Source organism: Frankliniella occidentalis, unplaced genomic scaffold (genome assembly GCF_000697945.3).
Source record: "Frankliniella occidentalis isolate FOCC.00 unplaced genomic scaffold, Focc_3.1 Scaffold47, whole genome shotgun sequence".
NCBI lineage: Eukaryota > Metazoa > Arthropoda > Insecta > Thysanoptera > Thripidae > Frankliniella > Frankliniella occidentalis.
This window is the reverse complement of record NW_026267177.1, coordinates 1,925,038-1,942,790: the sequence shown is the minus strand read 5'-3', so window position 1 is coordinate 1,942,790 and position 17,753 is coordinate 1,925,038. Positions and strand designations below refer to the sequence as shown.

General features: G+C 53.1%; 3 protein-coding genes across 11 annotated transcripts; 2 read left to right on the top strand and 1 right to left on the bottom strand.

Annotated features, from left to right (window-relative positions):
- Positions 1–138: 138 nt before the first annotated feature.
- Positions 139–4,404, top strand: LOC113207798 (isocitrate dehydrogenase [NADP], mitochondrial). Its single transcript, XM_026424495.2, has 10 exons — positions 139–445; positions 1,452–1,567; positions 1,798–1,942; positions 2,021–2,220; positions 2,343–2,477; positions 2,576–2,679; positions 2,752–2,909; positions 3,015–3,108; positions 3,179–3,289; positions 3,367–4,404. The coding sequence occupies exons 1-10, from the start codon at positions 343–345 to the stop codon at positions 3,539–3,541; spliced, it is 1,341 nt and encodes a 446-aa protein (XP_026280280.1). The 5' UTR covers positions 139–342; the 3' UTR covers positions 3,542–4,404.
- LOC113207796 (inter-alpha-trypsin inhibitor heavy chain H4) lies at positions 4,260–14,327 on the bottom strand. Of its 8 annotated transcripts, none has more exons than XM_052267172.1 (15): positions 14,304–14,327; positions 11,857–12,069; positions 11,551–11,726; positions 11,232–11,481; positions 10,994–11,147; positions 10,576–10,868; positions 10,091–10,291; positions 9,258–9,983; positions 8,766–9,173; positions 8,126–8,210; positions 8,001–8,030; positions 6,883–7,080; positions 4,873–4,994; positions 4,618–4,760; positions 4,260–4,542 (listed from the first exon to the last, which is right to left on the bottom strand). In XM_052267172.1, exons 1-15 carry the CDS (start codon positions 14,310–14,312, stop codon positions 4,467–4,469), a joined length of 3,084 nt encoding a protein of 1,027 aa, XP_052123132.1. In that variant the 5' UTR covers positions 14,313–14,327; the 3' UTR covers positions 4,260–4,466. The 8 variants fall into 8 exon arrangements, with proteins under 8 accessions (XP_052123132.1, XP_052123128.1, XP_052123133.1 ...); XM_052267168.1 differs by lacking the exon at positions 6,883–7,080 and adding an exon at positions 6,252–6,539; XM_052267173.1 differs by lacking the exon at positions 6,883–7,080 and adding an exon at positions 5,750–5,932.
- On the top strand, positions 14,072–17,124 carry LOC113207846 (follicle cell protein 3C-1). Of its 2 annotated transcripts, none has more exons than XM_052267176.1 (4): positions 14,072–14,191; positions 15,510–15,911; positions 16,316–16,772; positions 16,873–17,124. In XM_052267176.1, exons 2-4 carry the CDS (start codon positions 15,874–15,876, stop codon positions 17,050–17,052), a joined length of 675 nt encoding a protein of 224 aa, XP_052123136.1. In that variant the 5' UTR covers positions 14,072–14,191; positions 15,510–15,873; the 3' UTR covers positions 17,053–17,124. The 2 variants fall into 2 exon arrangements, with proteins under 2 accessions (XP_052123136.1, XP_026280354.2); XM_026424569.2 differs by lacking the exon at positions 14,072–14,191 and adding an exon at positions 14,764–14,914.
- The last annotated feature ends 629 nt before the right edge of the window (positions 17,125–17,753 follow it).

Here is a 17,753-nt window from a genome sequence, read left to right as displayed (position 1 = left end):
TTTATACTACGGCACTGCCTCTTGATCATGTATTCATTGTTCTCAGCCGACAGTTATACTTCGAGCAGGTTTCAGAGTATTTCGCATGTTAGCATGGTAACAACTGCGAGATGTGTTGTTCATGTTGTTGTTGGTAAACACTTGTTTTTATCTCACTTGGCCCCTCGGACTCAACCCATTACCATTCTGCCGGCTTCACTGCGTCCCACTGGTCCATAACAGCCCCTTTATCAGTGGTCTTGGTCGTCTCTCGTGGCACCCCTCTTGTTCTCAGGGGGATCTGAATCTGAGCCGCGTTGAGGTTGAGCTAGTTCATTTCGTCTGCAAGCATCTGAAGAAAGGATGGCGGGCACCTTGACAAAACTGTGCAAGTCTCTGGGACAGCTTCCCTCACAAGCTGTCAACATCACAGCACCAGCTACTGCTGCAGCATCACGCAGGAATTGTAAGTACGAGTTGTCCTAGTTGTCAAGCAAGGGCATGCCCAGAGCAGCCCCCCCGTTTTCGTTTTACAGGCCCTGGGGGACGCGTCGACAGCACTAGCCGGACCCCCTGTACCGCACCTCCTTATCTCCTTGCGTCTGATCCCGGTCTGATCTCTTTGCATAATTGGTACGAGGAGACTTGTGACCGAGTCCCTTCGAGTTTAAAAATGAAATCGTATTTCATGCTGAATCTTGTCACTAAAGCCTCCTGCACCACCCCCTTTGAAGTACTAGTACTTGTTGAAGCCGGCTTGGCGTGGGTGGTTGCGAGTGGGGGGTGGTAATGGAAGAAATGGAGAAATGAATGGAGATGAAGAACGGAGAGACAGAGATAAAACAGGCAGAGAGTGTGCATCGGACCAATTTTTTTTTATCCGAGTGGTGGTGCTGAAATTATGTTTTCTGAGCGATTCAAGAGCGCTCTGAGGTGGGAGGTTGAGAGAATGGTGATGCCTGGTTCTCTCCAGATCTAAACGTGTGTCAGGGACACACGGCAGTATGCGGGTTTGCCTACTTGCTCCACCCGTAAGGCGCCATGGCCCCCAGGGTATGCAAACCCGCAACACTGTTGTGTCGTAGCCCTGATACACATACGAGTAAAAGAGATACGCTGCCCCCCTCCCCACCCCTCTCCCCCATCCGTCCCCCTTCGTCCAGTGAACTCCAGCCACTCCAGCACCGGCGTCGGGCGCCCTTGCTACGCCCTTGAGACACAAAGATGGGCCTGCAGGGGGAGCGGGGTAGCCACGCAACCGGTCTGGCGTCTGGCTATGGAGGGACGTCACGGGCTCGGGCGGGGGCGGGAGTCACGAGGTCAAGGAACTGCGGGACTTCCTCTAGATTGAGGGGGGGGGGGGCAGGGAACTCCCTCTCTAGCACCTCTCCCCCCCCTCCCCCCTTTCAGCTGCTCACCGTCTTTTCTATGTTACGGGAATCGTGGTATAATAGAACTATTATGGTTTTCAGATGCGAGTGTCAAACGTGCCGAATGTGTCAACCCGGTGGTGGAGATGGATGGCGATGAAATGACGCGTATCATTTGGGCCAGCATCAAGGAAAAGCTCATTCTGCCTTACATTAAGGTAACTAAAAGGAAATGCACTTTGAAGTCTTACTTTTTTCCCTCTTAAATTACAGACATAAAAACTGTTATTTTACATCAATTTATTAATTAAAGCACTATTGTGGAAAATTGTGTTGCTGAGGTTGGGGTCAGAGGTTGAGCACCTGATAAGAATAAGGGGAAATGACAAGTATTTGCGTATCTTTTCTCGTCGCACCAGCTGATCAATCCTTTTCTTTTTGTTCATAGGTGGAGTGTTTGTACTATGATCTAGGTCTTCCGTACAGGGATGAGACCAATGATCAAGTTACAATTGATGCTGCACATGCCATTCAAAAACACCATGTTGGCATCAAATGTGCAACCATTACACCTGATGAGGCGCGTGTGGAGGGTAAGAAACTTCCTTGAAAATGCAATATCTAATTCATTTCTTCAAGTGTTTCCATTAATGCTACTATTGTCTCTCTAGAATTCAAGCTCAAAAAAATGTGGCTTAGTCCGAATGGAACAATTAGAAACATTTTGGGTGGAACTGTTTTCCGTGAGCCCATTATGTGCAAAAACATCCCTCGGTTAGTTCCTGGCTGGACGAAGCCTATTGTAATTGGTAGACATGCCCATGGTGACCAGTACAAGGCTAAGGATTATGTTGTCACTCGTCCAGGAAGGGTTAGTTCATTTGGCACAATTTACATGTATATTCAAATAAGCAATTTATTAATGCTTACAATCTTGATTAATATCTATTATTAATTTATGTTCTAAATTATATTTTGGGCACATTTGTTTAGATGGAACTTGTTTTCACTGACGCAGCTGGCAAGTCTGAAAGGTTGGAGGTATTCAACTTCCCTGGCAGAGGAGTTGCTCTTGGAATGTACAACACTGATGATTCGATTGAAGCTTTTGCTCACTCCAGTTTCCAGGTAAAGAGCCTCTCAATACCACGTATACTTTTTGAAACAGTTCCAGCCCAGCAGAGTTAAACTATAGTTGTTGTTTCTTCACTGGACACAATTTTCAGGTTGCTTTGAAGAATAAAATGCCTTTGTACCTCTCAACCAAAAATACAATTTTGAAAAAGTATGATGGAAGATTCAAAGACATTTTTGAAGAAATTTACAACAAGTAAGAAACACCAAGTACTGACCATTTAATATGTTTGAATGTAAATGTTTTAAAACAAATTTTATTTTGTAGAAGCTACCGTGCAGACTATCAGAAAGCTAGTATCTGGTATGAGCATCGTTTGATTGATGACATGGTTGCTCAAGCTTTAAAATCCGATGGAGGCTTTGTGTGGGCTTGCAAAAACTATGATGGAGATGTACAGTCTGATATCGTGGCCCAAGGCTATGGTATGATATTCCTATTTCCCTGAATTAACATTAGACCGTTATTCTGTTCAGTTTACACTCTTTTCTTTATAATCTAATTAACTTAATTTATTTTTTCATCCAAAGGATCTCTTGGTTTGATGACATCAGTGTTGATGTGCCCTGATGGCATAACAATTGAGTCAGAAGCTGCACATGGAACAGTCACCCGCCATTATCGGTAAATAAATACTCTCATGTATTAACTGTTTCCCTGTGTTCCGGTAAAACTCACCTGTATTTTTGTGCAGGCAACACCAAAAGGGACTCCCTACTTCAACCAACCCAATTGCTTCAATCTTTGCATGGACCCGTGGTCTTGAACACCGTGCAAAGCTTGATAACACTCCTGATGTGGCTAGGTAATTTAGGTTGTATTAGTAAGACTTTGCCTTTTAACTAGGTATCATTTCTTTAAAAAATTCCTTTTTTCTCACAGAGTGGCAAAATCCATGGAAGAGGCTTGTGTTGAGTGTGTGGAAGCTGGTGAGATGACTAAGGATCTGGCCATTTGCATCCATGGCATGGCTAATGTTAAAGAGTCTATGTACCTCAACACTCAAGATTTTATGACAGCTGTTCAGCAGCGACTTGATCACAAACTAAGGAACTAATAACATTCACATTTGTTGTCACTGTTTGCTCTGCCTTAGCTTACCTGAAGTGGTGACTGAGATGAGCATGTTTATGTTCTTATGTCTTTCTCCTTGAGATATTCTATCAAGCGGCGTCCTATATTCCAATACTGTATGTTTTTAGTTTTAATATTGTGCATGCCTCTATTCGATATTATCATGATATTTCTATGTACAAAGTGTGCAGATAAGTGGATAGAATGCCCTACAGTATTTAAAGAATCCCAGAAACTGTTGATGAGATTAAACTTTCCTCTTTTTGAAATAGACATGTATACAAAACATTTTTAAGTTGAAGCCTTATGGGATAGGGGCTCTCAGGTTTGAACAAAAGACAGAAAAATATAGCTAGCTGGTTACTATGAAGCCTCTAGGTGCTGTTTTTACTCATTATTTTCAACCAAAATAAATGTGTTAAATCATTGTTAGAATCAACTTCTTTTAATTTGTGCCATTGAACTGAAGAACAATGAACTTTTTGAATTTTATTTCCAAGCTGAAATTTGTTAAAGCTTGTCTAATTTGATAGATTTTTACCTTAAGAACTGCTATTATAAATGTACCCAATCATGCTGTTTTTGTACTGATTTGGGTGCAAGGTACAGTTTGCCTGTAACTCACTTTAGACATCTAAATAGGGTACTATTTGTTATAGTTCTCTTTAGCTACTGGCAGAATTCCTAGTGAATAATGTAAATTATATTTTCATATGTTTGGATTTATTGTTCCTATGAATCATCACAATTACTATCAAGTTAGTCTTTAATACATTTTAAAATGGAATTGTTATCGGATATCACAGAGAAGCTCCTCTGTCAAGAAATAAAAATTATGTATACTGATGTTTCTACTGTCAATTATTATACTGTAACAGAACCACTTAATATAAAAAGCTGATTTTAAATTATGGTTGGGGTGATGCTGTTGTCTGGCTGGAATTTGTTCGTATAGCATCTGGTGGACAGCATATGGCCAGGTAGCTGTAACAAATTATTCTCAAAGCACTCCATCTTTTGGTTGTGCATGCATATGGGTGTGTATTTATAGCTACTTACTCTCCCATTGAACACTGGTATTTGACAAAATCTTCTATTCTCTGAACAACTTGCTCAAGAACACAATTTGCAAAGTGTCTGCAAACACCTGATGTGGACCCATCTCCTGGTAGCACACAATTTTGTGTGGGGCTTAGCTCAGTCTATAACAATTAAAAATCAATTATCAAATTTGATCAAACCTTCTTTAAAGTAGGCTTTCCAACTCTAAAAAATCTTTTGTTTTGACTGCATGCATACACCAAATTTTCTTACCTCATTGCTAACTTTGTAGTTTTTCTCTGTTCCATTTATCTTCAGTGGAAGAACACCTTTCTGAAGTGCGTCACTGGGTAGCCATTTCACATCAGATATATTAACAAGCAAATTAGGTGTGGCTAAAATGAAAATAGCACAAAAAACACAAATGAATAGAAGTGTTTATCTTATAATTTGTAATTTTTAAAGCAGACAAAATTTAATTTTGGTATTTTGATTTTTGTGTTTCAATTTTGGTAGCCTTAATTCTGAATATTTGTGTCTAGGCTGATGTTATCATATTAGTATGATTAAAATAAGCAGGCAGTAGTACTGTTCATGCATGCATCTACATGTCCCTGTCCCATTACCAGTCTTCCAAAGCTCTCACAGTTAATATACAGCACAGATTAATACGTATTTAAAAAAGACAATTGGAAATTTATTCCACTCACTGTTAATGTCCACCCTATCTACATGAGGAGCATCAACTGTATCTTCCTCAGCTTCAGCCATAGATAGTGCAGAAAACTTATTGTCTAAAAAGGGTGCTCCTGGAACATAGCAAGCAAATACACAAGGCGCATGCTTTAAAATGCGGACAAAGCAAACACAGTTATATACACCACATCTACCACCAGACAGAGCACAGGCAGTTGCATTCTTACACCTTACAAGAGACGTCATGCTAATGAAACAATAAAATTGAAAAATATAATCAATAACTGGCAAAGAGTCGAAAAATGTTAGACGCGTTTAAAATGAAGGTCTGTTGTTAGTGCTCGGCTGGGCTGCGGCGTGGGTAGAGTTTGGTAGACAAGCACAGGACGCAGGGTGGGATGAGGGCACATAGGTCCTGTCAACTCTATCCGCTTTTGGACCATGGCTCACTCACAAGTCACCTCATCCTCTTGAGCTTGAGCTACAGTCGCCATCGGGACTGCAAAGGGCGTCGTGGAGTAGACCGAGAGCAGAGCCGGCGACGGGCGAATCCGGTTCATCAACGCGAAGTTCTTCTTTGAGAAATGGGCGACGGGCCGGCCCAACGCCCCCAAGGATGGGGGTGCGGCCAGGACTCCTACGGGCCGGGGGAGCAAGCGAGGAGTTAACAGGTAGCGTCAACGTCTTGCTCGAGGAGGGCGGGCGGGGAGACAGGTAACAAGTTCTACACGCCAAAAGCCTTGCCGATCGAAACACCACATCACACCACACTGCTAAGACCAACTACGAGACGCAGCACACCCGGAATATATATCCGCATAAGCAGCCCAATCCAACCCGCCCAGGGCGCCCAGTCAGCAGGTGAAGATGTTACAGACACACGACACACAAACGCACAACCACAGTGCCCCGCCAGCCCATGGACTCGAGGGGTCGGCGGCCGGGGCGGCACTTACGCTTTGGGGTGGTCGTGGTGAGCTTGTGGCTCACGGGGTCGCGCTCGTCCGCGCCCAGCTGGGCCAGCCCCGCGGCCGGGTCCGTGGGGCCGCCGTGTGGGGGCGGCGGCGGCGGGCGCGCGAGCATTAGCGGGCCGCCCAGGTCGGGTAGTCCGGGTTGTCCCCCCCAGGCGGCGGCGCTGATGGGTCTGGAGAACGCGGACACAGGTCCGGCGAATCCTGGAGGAGGGGCACCCACGATGGCGGCAGCGTAGTGACCGCCCCCGCCGCTGATGCGGTCCACAAAGCCTGAGGGGGAGGGGCGTGGCAGATTGAACGAGCCGCGAGCGAACCCAAAGTATCGTCACCAATGAACTATAGTTAACATTTTTTCCCTGTTCATTGAACCAACGACCGTCGTCACCGCACTGCACCGCCGGCCCGTCGACCTGAAAAGGGACTGCGGGTGCGGGTTGGAGGGGAAGGGGAAATGACCGAGCAGGGCACACATACAAGCCAATCACAATCAGGCAATCATCATTCGCCACGGCTAGCACTAGCAGTGCAGTCCAGAGCCGACCACGCCGCCCAGCGCCACTTGCAACCACCCCAGGACACCTGCGGAGGTCTTGTCCGATCGCGCCCGACTTACGGCTCGAGCAGTGCAGCGGCGGCGTCGGGACTGGCACCCCTGGCGGAGGGGGCGGCCCGCTTGCAAGCCCATCACAAGACGACTTGATGGTGAGGCGACTGCGAGTCGTACTCTTATTGGCTCGAGCCTTGCTTTTTCGATTTTGCTTGTGAGCCGCCAGGGGCACGTGACCCACATGCGACTGGCGCAGACGCACGGCTGAAAACGATACTCGCCCGCATTAGGGATCATTATGCAGAAAGTACGCCCGACATTCGCCGTTACAGACCTCAGCCTCTGTAAGCTCTCATAACGCCTGGTAGGTAGGCAAGATCTTGGCCGCGGGGCATGTATGTACTGTGGGGTGGCCTACCCCGAGTCTCGCAGGCGCCGAGCTCCCGTAATATGCCGAAAGAATGTGAGGGAAAACGGGCGTACTTTCTGGACGATCCCTGAGGTGCGGCCTAATTGCGGAGGTTGTCTCCGCATGTACATAAAGGTGTCCATAAATGATGATCTGATGGAGACTATGAAAATTTAGATTTTCCCAATCCTCTGCACCGTCTTGATTAGAATTGTATGGGAATGAGGATCACATCGCAGCCCCCCCCCCCCTAAATCATCGCGCTGTTTTTAGAAAGGTGTCCTGTAAAACGGTGGAAAAATTGCGTCGGAAAAGTAGGCAAATAGCGGCAAAAGTACTGAAGGACTCCGTGAACTTTCCTGTGTGTGGGTGCGCACCAATAATAAAAATAAATAACTTAAAAAATCAGGCACGGCAGTAGTACAATCAGGCGGTTGTAAGCTGTTAGAGAGACAACCACCAAAATGATGACGAAGCCAAATGTTGAACTACCAAACGCAGGACTGTTGGGCGTTTAGTGCGGGAGAAACGAACTGTATGAGGAGCGCGGACAACGATGAACTAAGGAAGGAGCAGAGCAACGTCTCCTTCTTGCCTCCGTCCCTGCCCTACAATCAATTAAGGTACTAATCGAGGGGAAAGTGAAACCAGAGCGCAAAACCTATAACTACAAGTACAGAGGCTACAATAAACATCTCGTTCGTCTGCATTACAAAACTAACGGCAATATCAACACAGGTAAATTCAGAAATCTATTTTCAAATCAGCAACTCACCTCCTTGAAGACTTGCCGCTGCTACCGCATCTACGACAGAGCATAGAAATGTTGGCTATACAGATACAGAGCACATTCAGTAAAGGCGATTTTGGAGAATTGGACCATTCAGGTAATACTCTTACCCGGATTAACAGTCTGGGCGTCGGTCGTCTTCGTCTCATTGGGTTTGACGACGACCAGGGACGTCAGGGGAGTCACGAAAGAGTACTGGTGAAAAACATAATGTCACTTAGTCTCTAGTCTAGCTTCTAAGTCCCTTGCTTGTGAGTATCTCAATGAAAGCGGCCACAAACTACACGTCTACAACCGAGCTATACGACGTCTCGCCGGCTATGTTCTCTATTGGGATCATCCAGAAAGTACGTCCGTCATTCTCCCTTACCAACCTGCAAAGTTTAGCCTGTGTAAGCTCTCTTAGCGCCTGTGCGTAGGCAACATCTTGCTTGCTAGGCATGCGTGTACTGCGGGGTGGCCTACCCGGAGTATCGCAGGCGCCCAGCGGCCGTAATTTGCCGAAAGGATCTGAGAAAAAACGGTCGTACTTTCTGGACGATCCCTGTGTAGTTCTACTGTAAGGCCGTGTACGGCACGCAAGCCTGTAGGCGAGTTGCCTACTCGCACGGGGTCACAAGGCGCCTTGGTTAAAGCGCAACGATAGGCAAGGCCGCGCGCACACCTTCTGCGCGCGGTAGGACTACACACAGCAAAAGAGAAGGTGAAGGTGGCCAGCGAGACACTCTGTTCCACTAAGTCAGTGCTCACCTTAAGGGCAAGTTCCAGGGCCTTTTGCTTGGGCTCGCGCTTTAGGACGCTCAGGTCCAGGCCGTCCAGGTCCGCAACGTTGGGTTCGCTGCCCGAAGTCGCCGTGGAAGTCGTGAGGGGTGCGTCGGTGGAGCTCGGGGCCACCGAGACTGTCATGGACGGCAATGCCATCGGCGGTGGCGGAGGCGGCCCGGCTGGCCGCACTCGGGTGGGGGGCTCCACCACCTCCTCCTTGAAGGTCTTGGCGTCCAGGGCGTCCTGCTCGTCGAGCAGCTGCTTTATGGTGAGGTAGGCCCAGAGCCGCTCTAGCACGGACACGTGCTTGGGCGACTGATGCACCGTAGTGTTGAACAGAGGGCCCTCAGAGTCGAACGGGTAGATGGTGAGGGGTTCGTCGATCATTACAACCTGGCAGTAGATATCATTTAGTCAGAAAAGGGGCAACAAAAACAAACGTCTGCTCAGTGCACTGAGGGTGACGGGGGTACTCACGTGAGGGCTGTAGGTGGCCTGCTTGCCGCCGTCGGCCACGGCCTTGATGCTGCCGCCAACCTCCTGGATGCCCTTGTCCGCCGTGCGGCCCGCCACCACCAGCTCGGTGCCGTCGAACAGCGTGCGGAACTGCAGCTGCGTCATCGAGTCGCGCTCCACCTTGTCCGGGATGTACTGGAAGGACACGTTGGCCAGCAGCGGCGACGAGATCTGTCGGTAGAAGTTCTTGAGCTGCAGGGACGCGTCGGCCGCCTCGTAGATGGTGCGCGCGAAGCCCCCGTTGGCGAGGGACAGCTTGCGCAGGAACCGGATGTCCGCCTCCTCGCCGAACGCCAGGCTGAAGACGGCGGAGCGCGGCTTGAGGTTGAGCTCGCTGATGCCCGACGTGATCCTAGTGGGCACCGTCAGTCCGACCGTCGGGTCGCCGTCGGTCAAGAACAAGACGATGGGCTCGAGGGTCTGGTCGCCGTCAGACATGGCGGCGGAGCGGGCGCCGTCGCGCGCGCAGTCCAGCGCGGTCTTCAGGGCGTCGTTGATGTTGGTGCCGCCGTACGCAGAGAGCTGCTTGACGACCTCCTTGGCCTTCTCGATGTTCTCCTTGTTGGCGCGGTAGGCGGGCGGGCGCTCCTGCGGCGCCTCTGTGGTCGTGGCCGCCTCGGGGCCGTAGTAGACGCCCTCGCTGGTGCCGTACAGTGCACTCTTGTCAGGTTTGTCCAAGTTCCACACCTGGGGTCGGGAAAGGGTGTAGCATGAAGCAGTGCGCGATGCCAATACGATCGAAAATAAAAAGGGCGTTTCTTCTGGGTCTCTGCTTGTCCCAGCAGGTGGCTCACCTTGACGTCACTGGAGAATGATATGAGGTTGAAGTAGTCGCCATCCTTGAGGTCGTTCAGAATCGACATCATGGCCTCGCGGAGCTGCTCGATTTTGCGACCGTCCATGGAGCCGCTGACATCCAGAACGAAGATGGCGTGCTTCTTAAGGGGCTTCAGATCCGTCGGCGAGAAAAAGTGCACAAAGTAGCCGTCGTTGACCTGGAGAAAGCGAAGGTTCACAACTGTAATTCCCGCCGATGCAGGCACTGGAGGCGCCAAATACATGCACGGTGATGGTATCGTAAGCAGGCGTGCGGACGGGTTGCATTGTCGCACGCGGTCATAAGGCGCCGTGGTGAGAGTCCGGGAGGCAAGCACACACGCACGCCTTTATGCGGCATAGTACTACCAGAAAAACGTGCGGTTTAGAACACCCATTCGTTTATTTTTGTCTTTCGAAAGCCGCCTGCCGTTAGTGTCTCCCAGCCCTCCCACCCACTTACCACCACCTCGCCACCGTTTGCGTCGCGGTCCACGTCGTACTGGATGCTGAATTGGCCATTGAGGCCGTGGTCCTGCTTCTTGTCGCCGCGAGAGTCGTCGTCCGAGGGCTGGAACACGTCGGACCACAGCATGGCGTTGTGGCGACGCCCCAGGCCGCCCCCAGCCTCCTCCAGTGCCTTTCTCTTCTTCTCCTCCAGCCGGGTTCTGATCTCCTCCTGCTCGGCCTCCGAAGGACGGAAAAGGACCTCGACGTCAGTCGGCGACTTCCACGTGATGGTGGCCAAATTGTTACCTGAGGAAAGGTTTTAAACACATTGCCATGTGACGATACACTAAGCACAGTTGCCGGATCAATACACAGTAATATCACTGATATTGCAACAGAAACAATAAATAAAGAAAAAAATGTTACTTTACCCGAAGCGCACTTGGTAGGACTGGCTTGCGTTATATCGTCGCACTCCTGCAAATCGGTGTCAATCTTGTTTCCGGAAGTGAACTCTGGCACACGCAGCTTTGTAATATTTTTGTTCTCTTTGATGTGGACAAGGACTTGCAAGTCTTGCACAACCTGTTAGCGACAACAATACATCGGTGAGCAGCTGTACCTTTTCTTTTATTTGCACTGGGAAACACCAGAGAAGACGACACCAACCTGTCCAGGATTGAGGGTGATGACGTGGTCATAGAGGCCCAACTTCCGTGTGAGCAGCTCCTCGTAGGTTAGATTGAAAGACACTTTGTTCTGTGCCTCGACGTTCAGCGATACGGTGAACGAGTTTGAATCTCGCGCGCTCACCGCAACGTGTGCTGCAGACTGCCCGGCTGCCACGGCCGCATCGTAGGTCTGCTTGGCCTCCTTCTTCTCCTTAACGTAAGCCTTGTAGATCTTCCCGTCCACTTCCCTGAAGTTTCCAAACGTTAATTTCCTTCCAATAAGCAGAAACAAGACCAACGCTCTCTTGGTTACCTACATGGCGAAGGACGAGATGAAGGCGGTTTCGGGCAAAACAACTGAGAAGGTAACCTCCTGACTAAGGTTGGCGGGGTTGGCCACCCGGCTTGACACCACAGTGTGCGCATACCGGTACTGCACCGTAGAGTTGACGTGGAGACTGCGCACTTGTGGCGCGGGCGGCGATGTCGGCTTCTGATCGGAACAGAGGAATACACGAGAGTTAATTTCAAAAAGCCATGTCAGTGCGAGACACCCAACCACTGCAGTTGCAATGGACATGGCGGACAGGGAATGACCCGTGGGGCCCGCGCAGTGCACCTACTAGTTGCTGTTGTGCCTCAGTAGAGGACGAATCGCCTCCGGTTGTCGTTGCCGGCGTCACAGGTGCGGGCACGAGCGAGGGCGTCGATGTCGTGGAGGTGACGACCATGGCGGCATCCTCGCCGGGTCGCGGGAAGGCAGCGGAGGGTGGCGCGCAGCAGGCCAGCGCGAGCAGCGCCAGGGCCAGCGCCGCGGGCGCCTTCATCGCGTCCATCTGCAAGCACGACAAGGAGGACAAACTTAACCGCGAAGCGTCTCGGCTGTGTAAGTCCCTCCACAGTGTACTAGTTATGCGTGTTATGGCGTTGTGGGGGTAGGGCGCAGCCTTGACATCGAACACCGGGCCCGTATCAGAAAGCATAGGTGGCGACGGCAGGCAGAAGACCACACGGGCCTCGAGGCGGGGAGACGGCAGCGACTGGGGGAGGGAGCAGGTCTACAGTACAGGCGCTGGCCCTTGATCTTTTGATTGGCAGGTGCATCCGAATATCGTGTACGACTTTTTCTGTACTGCGTCGCGCGGTACGCGTCGGGGCAACCGGCGGCGCAGCAGTTTGCCTGGCGTCCACGATGTGTGAAGCACAGAAATAACGTGTGGTTTTGTACGATTTGGGGCTAGGCTGGCCAGGTATCCACACCAAACTTGAAGAGTTTTGGTGCCGACTGCGGTGCGACCGAGGATGCGGACGAGGAGGAGGGGGCAGGGCAGGAGCGTGTGTGCCGCAGCAGTCGCGAACCTCGCGGCTGGGCAACAAGAAGAACCTGTCTTGGCCAACGCTAAGCCCGTCAGAGGGCCGGGTCGGGTCGAGCCGGGTGGGGCGGGGTGGGGTGGTGTAGGGTGTGGTGGGGTGAGGCGAGGCACCCCGGGCCGGCCAATGACCCACCCGCGGCCGCGGGAGAGTTTCTTCTCGGGTTCTTATGCAAAGCCGGGGGGAGAGAATCCGCACCACCGAGAACAAGTCCCGGGGGGCGGGCGGGTACTCTGTGGGTGCACGGATGGCGCGGTCTGCACCGTGTGCATAGTGTACTCCTCGTCGCGCAGGCTGATCGAATGAGAGGCCCGCCGTGTGAGCAGCGCGGTCGGCCCGCCGCGCCGCCGTCCAGCCTCCTCGCCGCGCGTATCACCAGGGCCATTATTGTACGCTGGAATGAGTGACGTGCTCCGTCCACTTTTGGGACGCGACGGAGGGGCGGGGCGGGGCGAGGCGGGGCGGGGCGGGCACCCGTACGAGCTCGCGCTGTTTGCGCCCACACACGCCGCACGAGGAAATCATTCTCCAAGGCCGCGACGAGTAGCGCAGCGGCGTCTTGAAGTGGGTGCCATGTGCCAGACCGCCGCTGAATAACCCCAGGCGGCCAGGTTCTTCCAGTCCACTTTCCTGTGTGACGTCACCCCCGCCTCATCCACAACAATGTTTTGTGTCACAAGCCCCGCTGTCAAGGCCGCCGCCGTGCAGCCCGCTGACGGGGGCCCCAGGCAGGTCCCCCTCCCCGGTATGCGCCCCGCTGGCCAAGAGCGCGGAGCAGCGCGGCCTGAACTCTAAGGTGACCCCACCGCAGACATGCAACAAGGCTTCCACCACGACGCCACTCCAAGCCACGCCCGCTCGACGACCACTGATGTGCCCCACAAGACGACAGAGTCCTCGACCAGGGCGACATAACCTCACACTGCTTGAGTTTGGGGCCCTCGGGGCCCTCGGAGGCCCAGGTGCCGGGGGAAGGCAAGCGAACACGGAGCAGCACGGTGTACTCTGGCACCAACACCAACCCACCAACCTCACAGTGAACTCCTCCTGGAGCCTGCAGTCGTCGTCGTCGGCACTCAGAACGCGAAGGGTCCAGGGTGCCGCCGATGGCCAAGTAGTAGCGACGCGACAGTGTCGACGGACGCGACCTACTACAACGAGAGCGAGAGCCGGTGTGACTTGGTGGGTGTGGGTGCCGTGCGCGCGCTGCCCGGCTCGGTCTGGACTGGCTGACCTCACGTACAACCGGCGTCGGGCAAGCCGAGCGCACGAGTGAAGTGACAGGCCGGGCCGGGCCGGGCCGGGCCGGGGCGAGGCGAGGCTGAGCCGGGCTGGGTGGGACCCCCTGGGACCCCCGATGGAGGAGGGGGCATAGGAAAAGGAGGGGGCCGGGGGGCAGGGGCACAACAGCAACAGCGTGAGGATGGCCAAGACAACACACTCACTCAGGGGTCGGCGGCGCGGCGGTGCGGCGCGGGCCTGGCCGCCGGGTGGGCTGGGCGGGCAGGCCGGCCCGGCCCGATCTGGCAGTCACGCCTAACGACGAGGCAGGCGAGGATGAGAAGTGACGATACTCTTTCAGTGGTCGTAAGCAAACCGGTTTGTTTTCAATGCTCTCCGCCGTCGCGCACTTTGCCTGCGTGCGCGTCGCGTGCGCCGTCAGCGCGGCCAGCGCCCACGGGGCCCCAAGACCCTTTACCTTTTGCATTGTATCAAGCAGGCACCCTCCAAAAGTGTAGAAAACTCGGGACCGCTTTCGCTTGACAATCCCAGCAGCCGAGCAGCCACTCACACCTCTCTCGGCCGCCGGGTTGATCTGATTTAGGGGCCGTCTACCATCTGACCCTCATCCTTATCGGAAGGGGAAGGTCGCCGCATCCCAGTACAGTTCTACCCCTCCCGCCCGTCGCCCTGACAAGAGTGTAATCTCGGAACGGAAATGAGTATGTAGCGTAGCACTAACAAAACAAGACGAGTGGGGATGGAATTCCCAATAAAAGGGCGAGAGAAGAATTTCATCAATTTGATCGTGGGGCTTGGACTTCTAAAAGCGTTCTATGAAGACCCGGAAGGCGGCTTTTCTTTCTAATATTAGGATATAGGATAGTTACTGCCCACCATGTCCTGTTCTTGTGATATCCTGTTTCGTCGGTTTACCGGCCCAGCACGGCTCACAGCCCGGCCTACCAACTTTGCGATCTTCTCCCGTCCGAGACACGTGGGACTTCCCCATCATCGCCTCGCTGAAGCAGCTAGCTGCAGTACGCAGCGCTGCTCCGTGCACGCCGCCCACTACTGCTTGCCCGCCAGGTACCACCAGGCACCACCAGACACCCACAAGTAGTCCCAGTCCTACGACATCAGCCCGGCACAGGTCTTCACCGCGGGCATCCCCTTTCTCTGTGATATGTGTGTGTGTGTGTGTGTGTGTGTGTGTGTGTGTTTTCGTGTTTTTTTTTCGTTTTCCGATAGTCCTCAACTCCGATAGGCGTCTTGCACTGCTTTTCACCGAAGTATCAAAAGCTGTTGTCTATGCTTGATGCACTTTCCACTCTGCACTACTGCGTAATAGCTCGCGGAAGGAGGTGGCGTACGGGCTAGATCCGCTAGATCACGCCCGGATGGGAAAACCTCGTAATTTGCGTACGCGGCACTCTGCGCCGCCGTGCAGCAGCCCACCTTCCTCAACCCACCCACTCCTTGTGCCCCGCCCCGCCCCGCCCTCGTGGATAGAGCGCGGTGTCAGCTGATCAGTGGGTCGCCACCGCGCGCCCGAACAGCAGGCAACCATTGCTACTCGGGCGTCGGGTAGCCCGTCTATCGGCTGGGGACCGCCGAGGCTGCAGTCCCGCTCTCGTGTATACGAGCGACATTCGCTGCCACCCACTTCTTCCTTCCTTCGCAGTTTGAGTGCGTTTACCTATGGGCCAGCTCGACATGAAATGCGAGAGAAGAGCAGATGGTGCTGCGTGAGCCTCCGCCGTGCGGCCGCCCGCCGTCCCCTCGACGTCATTCCCGCTGACATGCCCGGCACACCGAGTGCAGTCAGCGAAAGCGCAGCGCAGGCAGGCCCACCGGTGTGCAGGGCCCAGTCAGCGCTTTGCGCGCCGCGGGCGAAGCCCTCAGCCGCCGCGCGAGGGCCGTCAGGCCGCCAGTGCGAGAAGCCCGGCGAGACACACGGGCACGACAACCTTTGCGTCGAAGAACCTCGAGTGGAAGTTGCGCGTACCCAATAACAACGAAGTGTCGTGACGATCAAGTCGCTCAGGATGGACCGTGTCCTCGTCATCGCCATCGTTTGCCTCTGGTGAGTTTTCTAATTGGCTATTTAAAAGGTACTGTGCCGCGTATGCATTGTTGAAGAGTTTGGTTTGGGCGAGTGTGCGTAGAATGCACTGACCTCGGCATCTGATGGCCCCGAGCTGGTAGACGACCCGTCCACACGTCTCCGTGCGGTACAGCACAGCGCAAGAGGCGTACTTTACTCGTTCAATGCAATCTGTCGGTGATGTAAGGTAGGAGCTCAGCGAGCTCAGTCACCGATCTGGAATTGCCTGTATCAGAAAATTAATTATGAGTGAACCACTGAGGAAAAGACGGCGCAGAGTATGCCAACTCTGTAGAGTGTAGGAGGTCCCGGACAAACGCGAGTGAAATTGTCAACATTGCAGAAGAGGTTGTTACTCTTGCCCTGTCCTGCTTGTCCTGTAGTGCGTTCGTTGGCGCACAAGAGTGCAAGTCCGAGGTGGGACTAACAGCGTCCACGACGACGTCCACCGTTACCGACAGCCCCAAGCCGCAGACGATGTCGACGCCCCTGTCGACGCCCCCGTCGAAGCCCGCGTCGACGCCCCCGTCGAAGCCAGCGTCGACGCCCCCGTCGAAGCCAGCGTCGACGCCCACTTCGAAGCCCGCGTCGACGCCCGCGTCGACGCCTGCGTCAACGCCCTCTCGGACGGCACCCCTGACCCTACCCGGCGTGCGTCCCATGCTGGACCGCAGCAACTCGTCAGAGCCCATTCCTTGCACCTGTGGCATCTTCCTGACCAACCAGTGCAAGGGCCGGGAGCAGCCCGTCGGCCTGCCCGCCATCAGCCACGAGTTTAAACGTGCCACCCCCAACACGGCGTACGGCGTGCGGCAGTGCACGAGCGCCTGCGTGGACATGGTGAGTGAGCGCGCAAACGAGAGAGAGAGAGAGAGAGAGAGAGAGAGAGAGAGAGAGAGAGAGAGAGAGAGAGAGAAATAATTTCTGTCTTTTTCCCCAGATTGTGAAGCATCTGCCAAATAGCGGCGCCATCCTCTGCTCGAGCGTCAACAAGACCATCTCAAGGGAGAAAGCATACCTTTTCATCAAGAACCACCGAAACAAGTGGCTGGCGACGAGGTTGTCGGCAGGGAAGGAGTTCTGCTGCAAGGATGGTCACGCCGTCCGCTGTCCGAAGTAAAGTATCGACCCCTGCAAGCATCTGCAAAACCACGTCCTTTTCTTGTAATAAATATTTTTTTACTGGTTAAAATAGCGACTCTCTTTACTTCTCGCCTCGTCAATCTCACACACCAACAGGGGCGCTAGACGGCAAAGGGCTCACTCAGAATCCCAATCTTTACAATGCAACACTATATACAATCTGGCATTTTTCAAGAGTCTCGTACGTTGTATACAAAGAGGCTGGCAGCGTGATGACACAGGGGGGTCACCCCATCTCCTTCCCTCCGGTGCCGCTACTCACCAACGGTTTAGCCTCCACCCTGCTATCGAGATGCACGCTGTGAGAATGAGTCTGCAGCGGCAGAGACGATGGGTATCAGCCAAGGGGATTAACGCCGGCCGCGCCTCTCGGCTTAAGTGATGGGGGTTCGGCAATAAAATTAGGGTTCCTGTAAAAAAATGCCGACGCTGCTCAGCGGCCACAGTTTGCCGGCGGCCGGCCTCCCTCGAGTCCTGCGGCTCCAAGCGCCTGTGAGGTAGGCAGTCCCGTTACGCAGCATAGGTGGGCGGGCTTGCCTATCGACAGGCGCTCGGAGCGTTGGGTGGGACGCACGGCCGCAGCAGTGCTTTAACATTCCTCCTAGCTCTGCACAGCTACAAACACAAATAGTCGCTAAATCCCTCTGGTATACATTTCTATTTAATTCCGATCGCTCA

Excerpts from the sequence above, each read along its gene's own strand:
- LOC113207798 (XM_026424495.2), top strand. The coding sequence starts at position 343 with ATGGCGGGCACCTTGACAAAACTGTGCAAGTCTCTGGGACAGCTTCCC. Across the intron at positions 446-1,451 it reads TGCAGCATCACGCAGGAATT|ATGCGAGTGTCAAACGTGCC; the intron begins GTAAGTACGAGT and ends TATGGTTTTCAG. Across the intron at positions 1,943-2,020 it reads TGATGAGGCGCGTGTGGAGG|AATTCAAGCTCAAAAAAATG; the intron begins GTAAGAAACTTC and ends TTGTCTCTCTAG.
- LOC113207796 (XM_052267168.1), bottom strand. Across the intron at positions 11,482-11,550 it reads TTCATCTCGTCCTTCGCCAT|GGAAGTGGACGGGAAGATCT; the intron begins GTAGGTAACCAA and ends TGGAAACTTCAG. Across the intron at positions 6,540-8,000 it reads AGCGGCAAGTCTTCAAGGAG|GCTTTGTGGACCGCATCAGC; the intron begins GTGAGTTGCTGA and ends CCTCCCCCTCAG.
- LOC113207846 (XM_052267176.1), top strand. The coding sequence starts at position 15,874 with ATGGACCGTGTCCTCGTCATCGCCATCGTTTGCCTCTG. Across the intron at positions 15,912-16,315 it reads ATCGCCATCGTTTGCCTCTG|TGCGTTCGTTGGCGCACAAG; the intron begins GTGAGTTTTCTA and ends CTTGTCCTGTAG. Across the intron at positions 16,773-16,872 it reads CGAGCGCCTGCGTGGACATG|ATTGTGAAGCATCTGCCAAA; the intron begins GTGAGTGAGCGC and ends CTTTTTCCCCAG.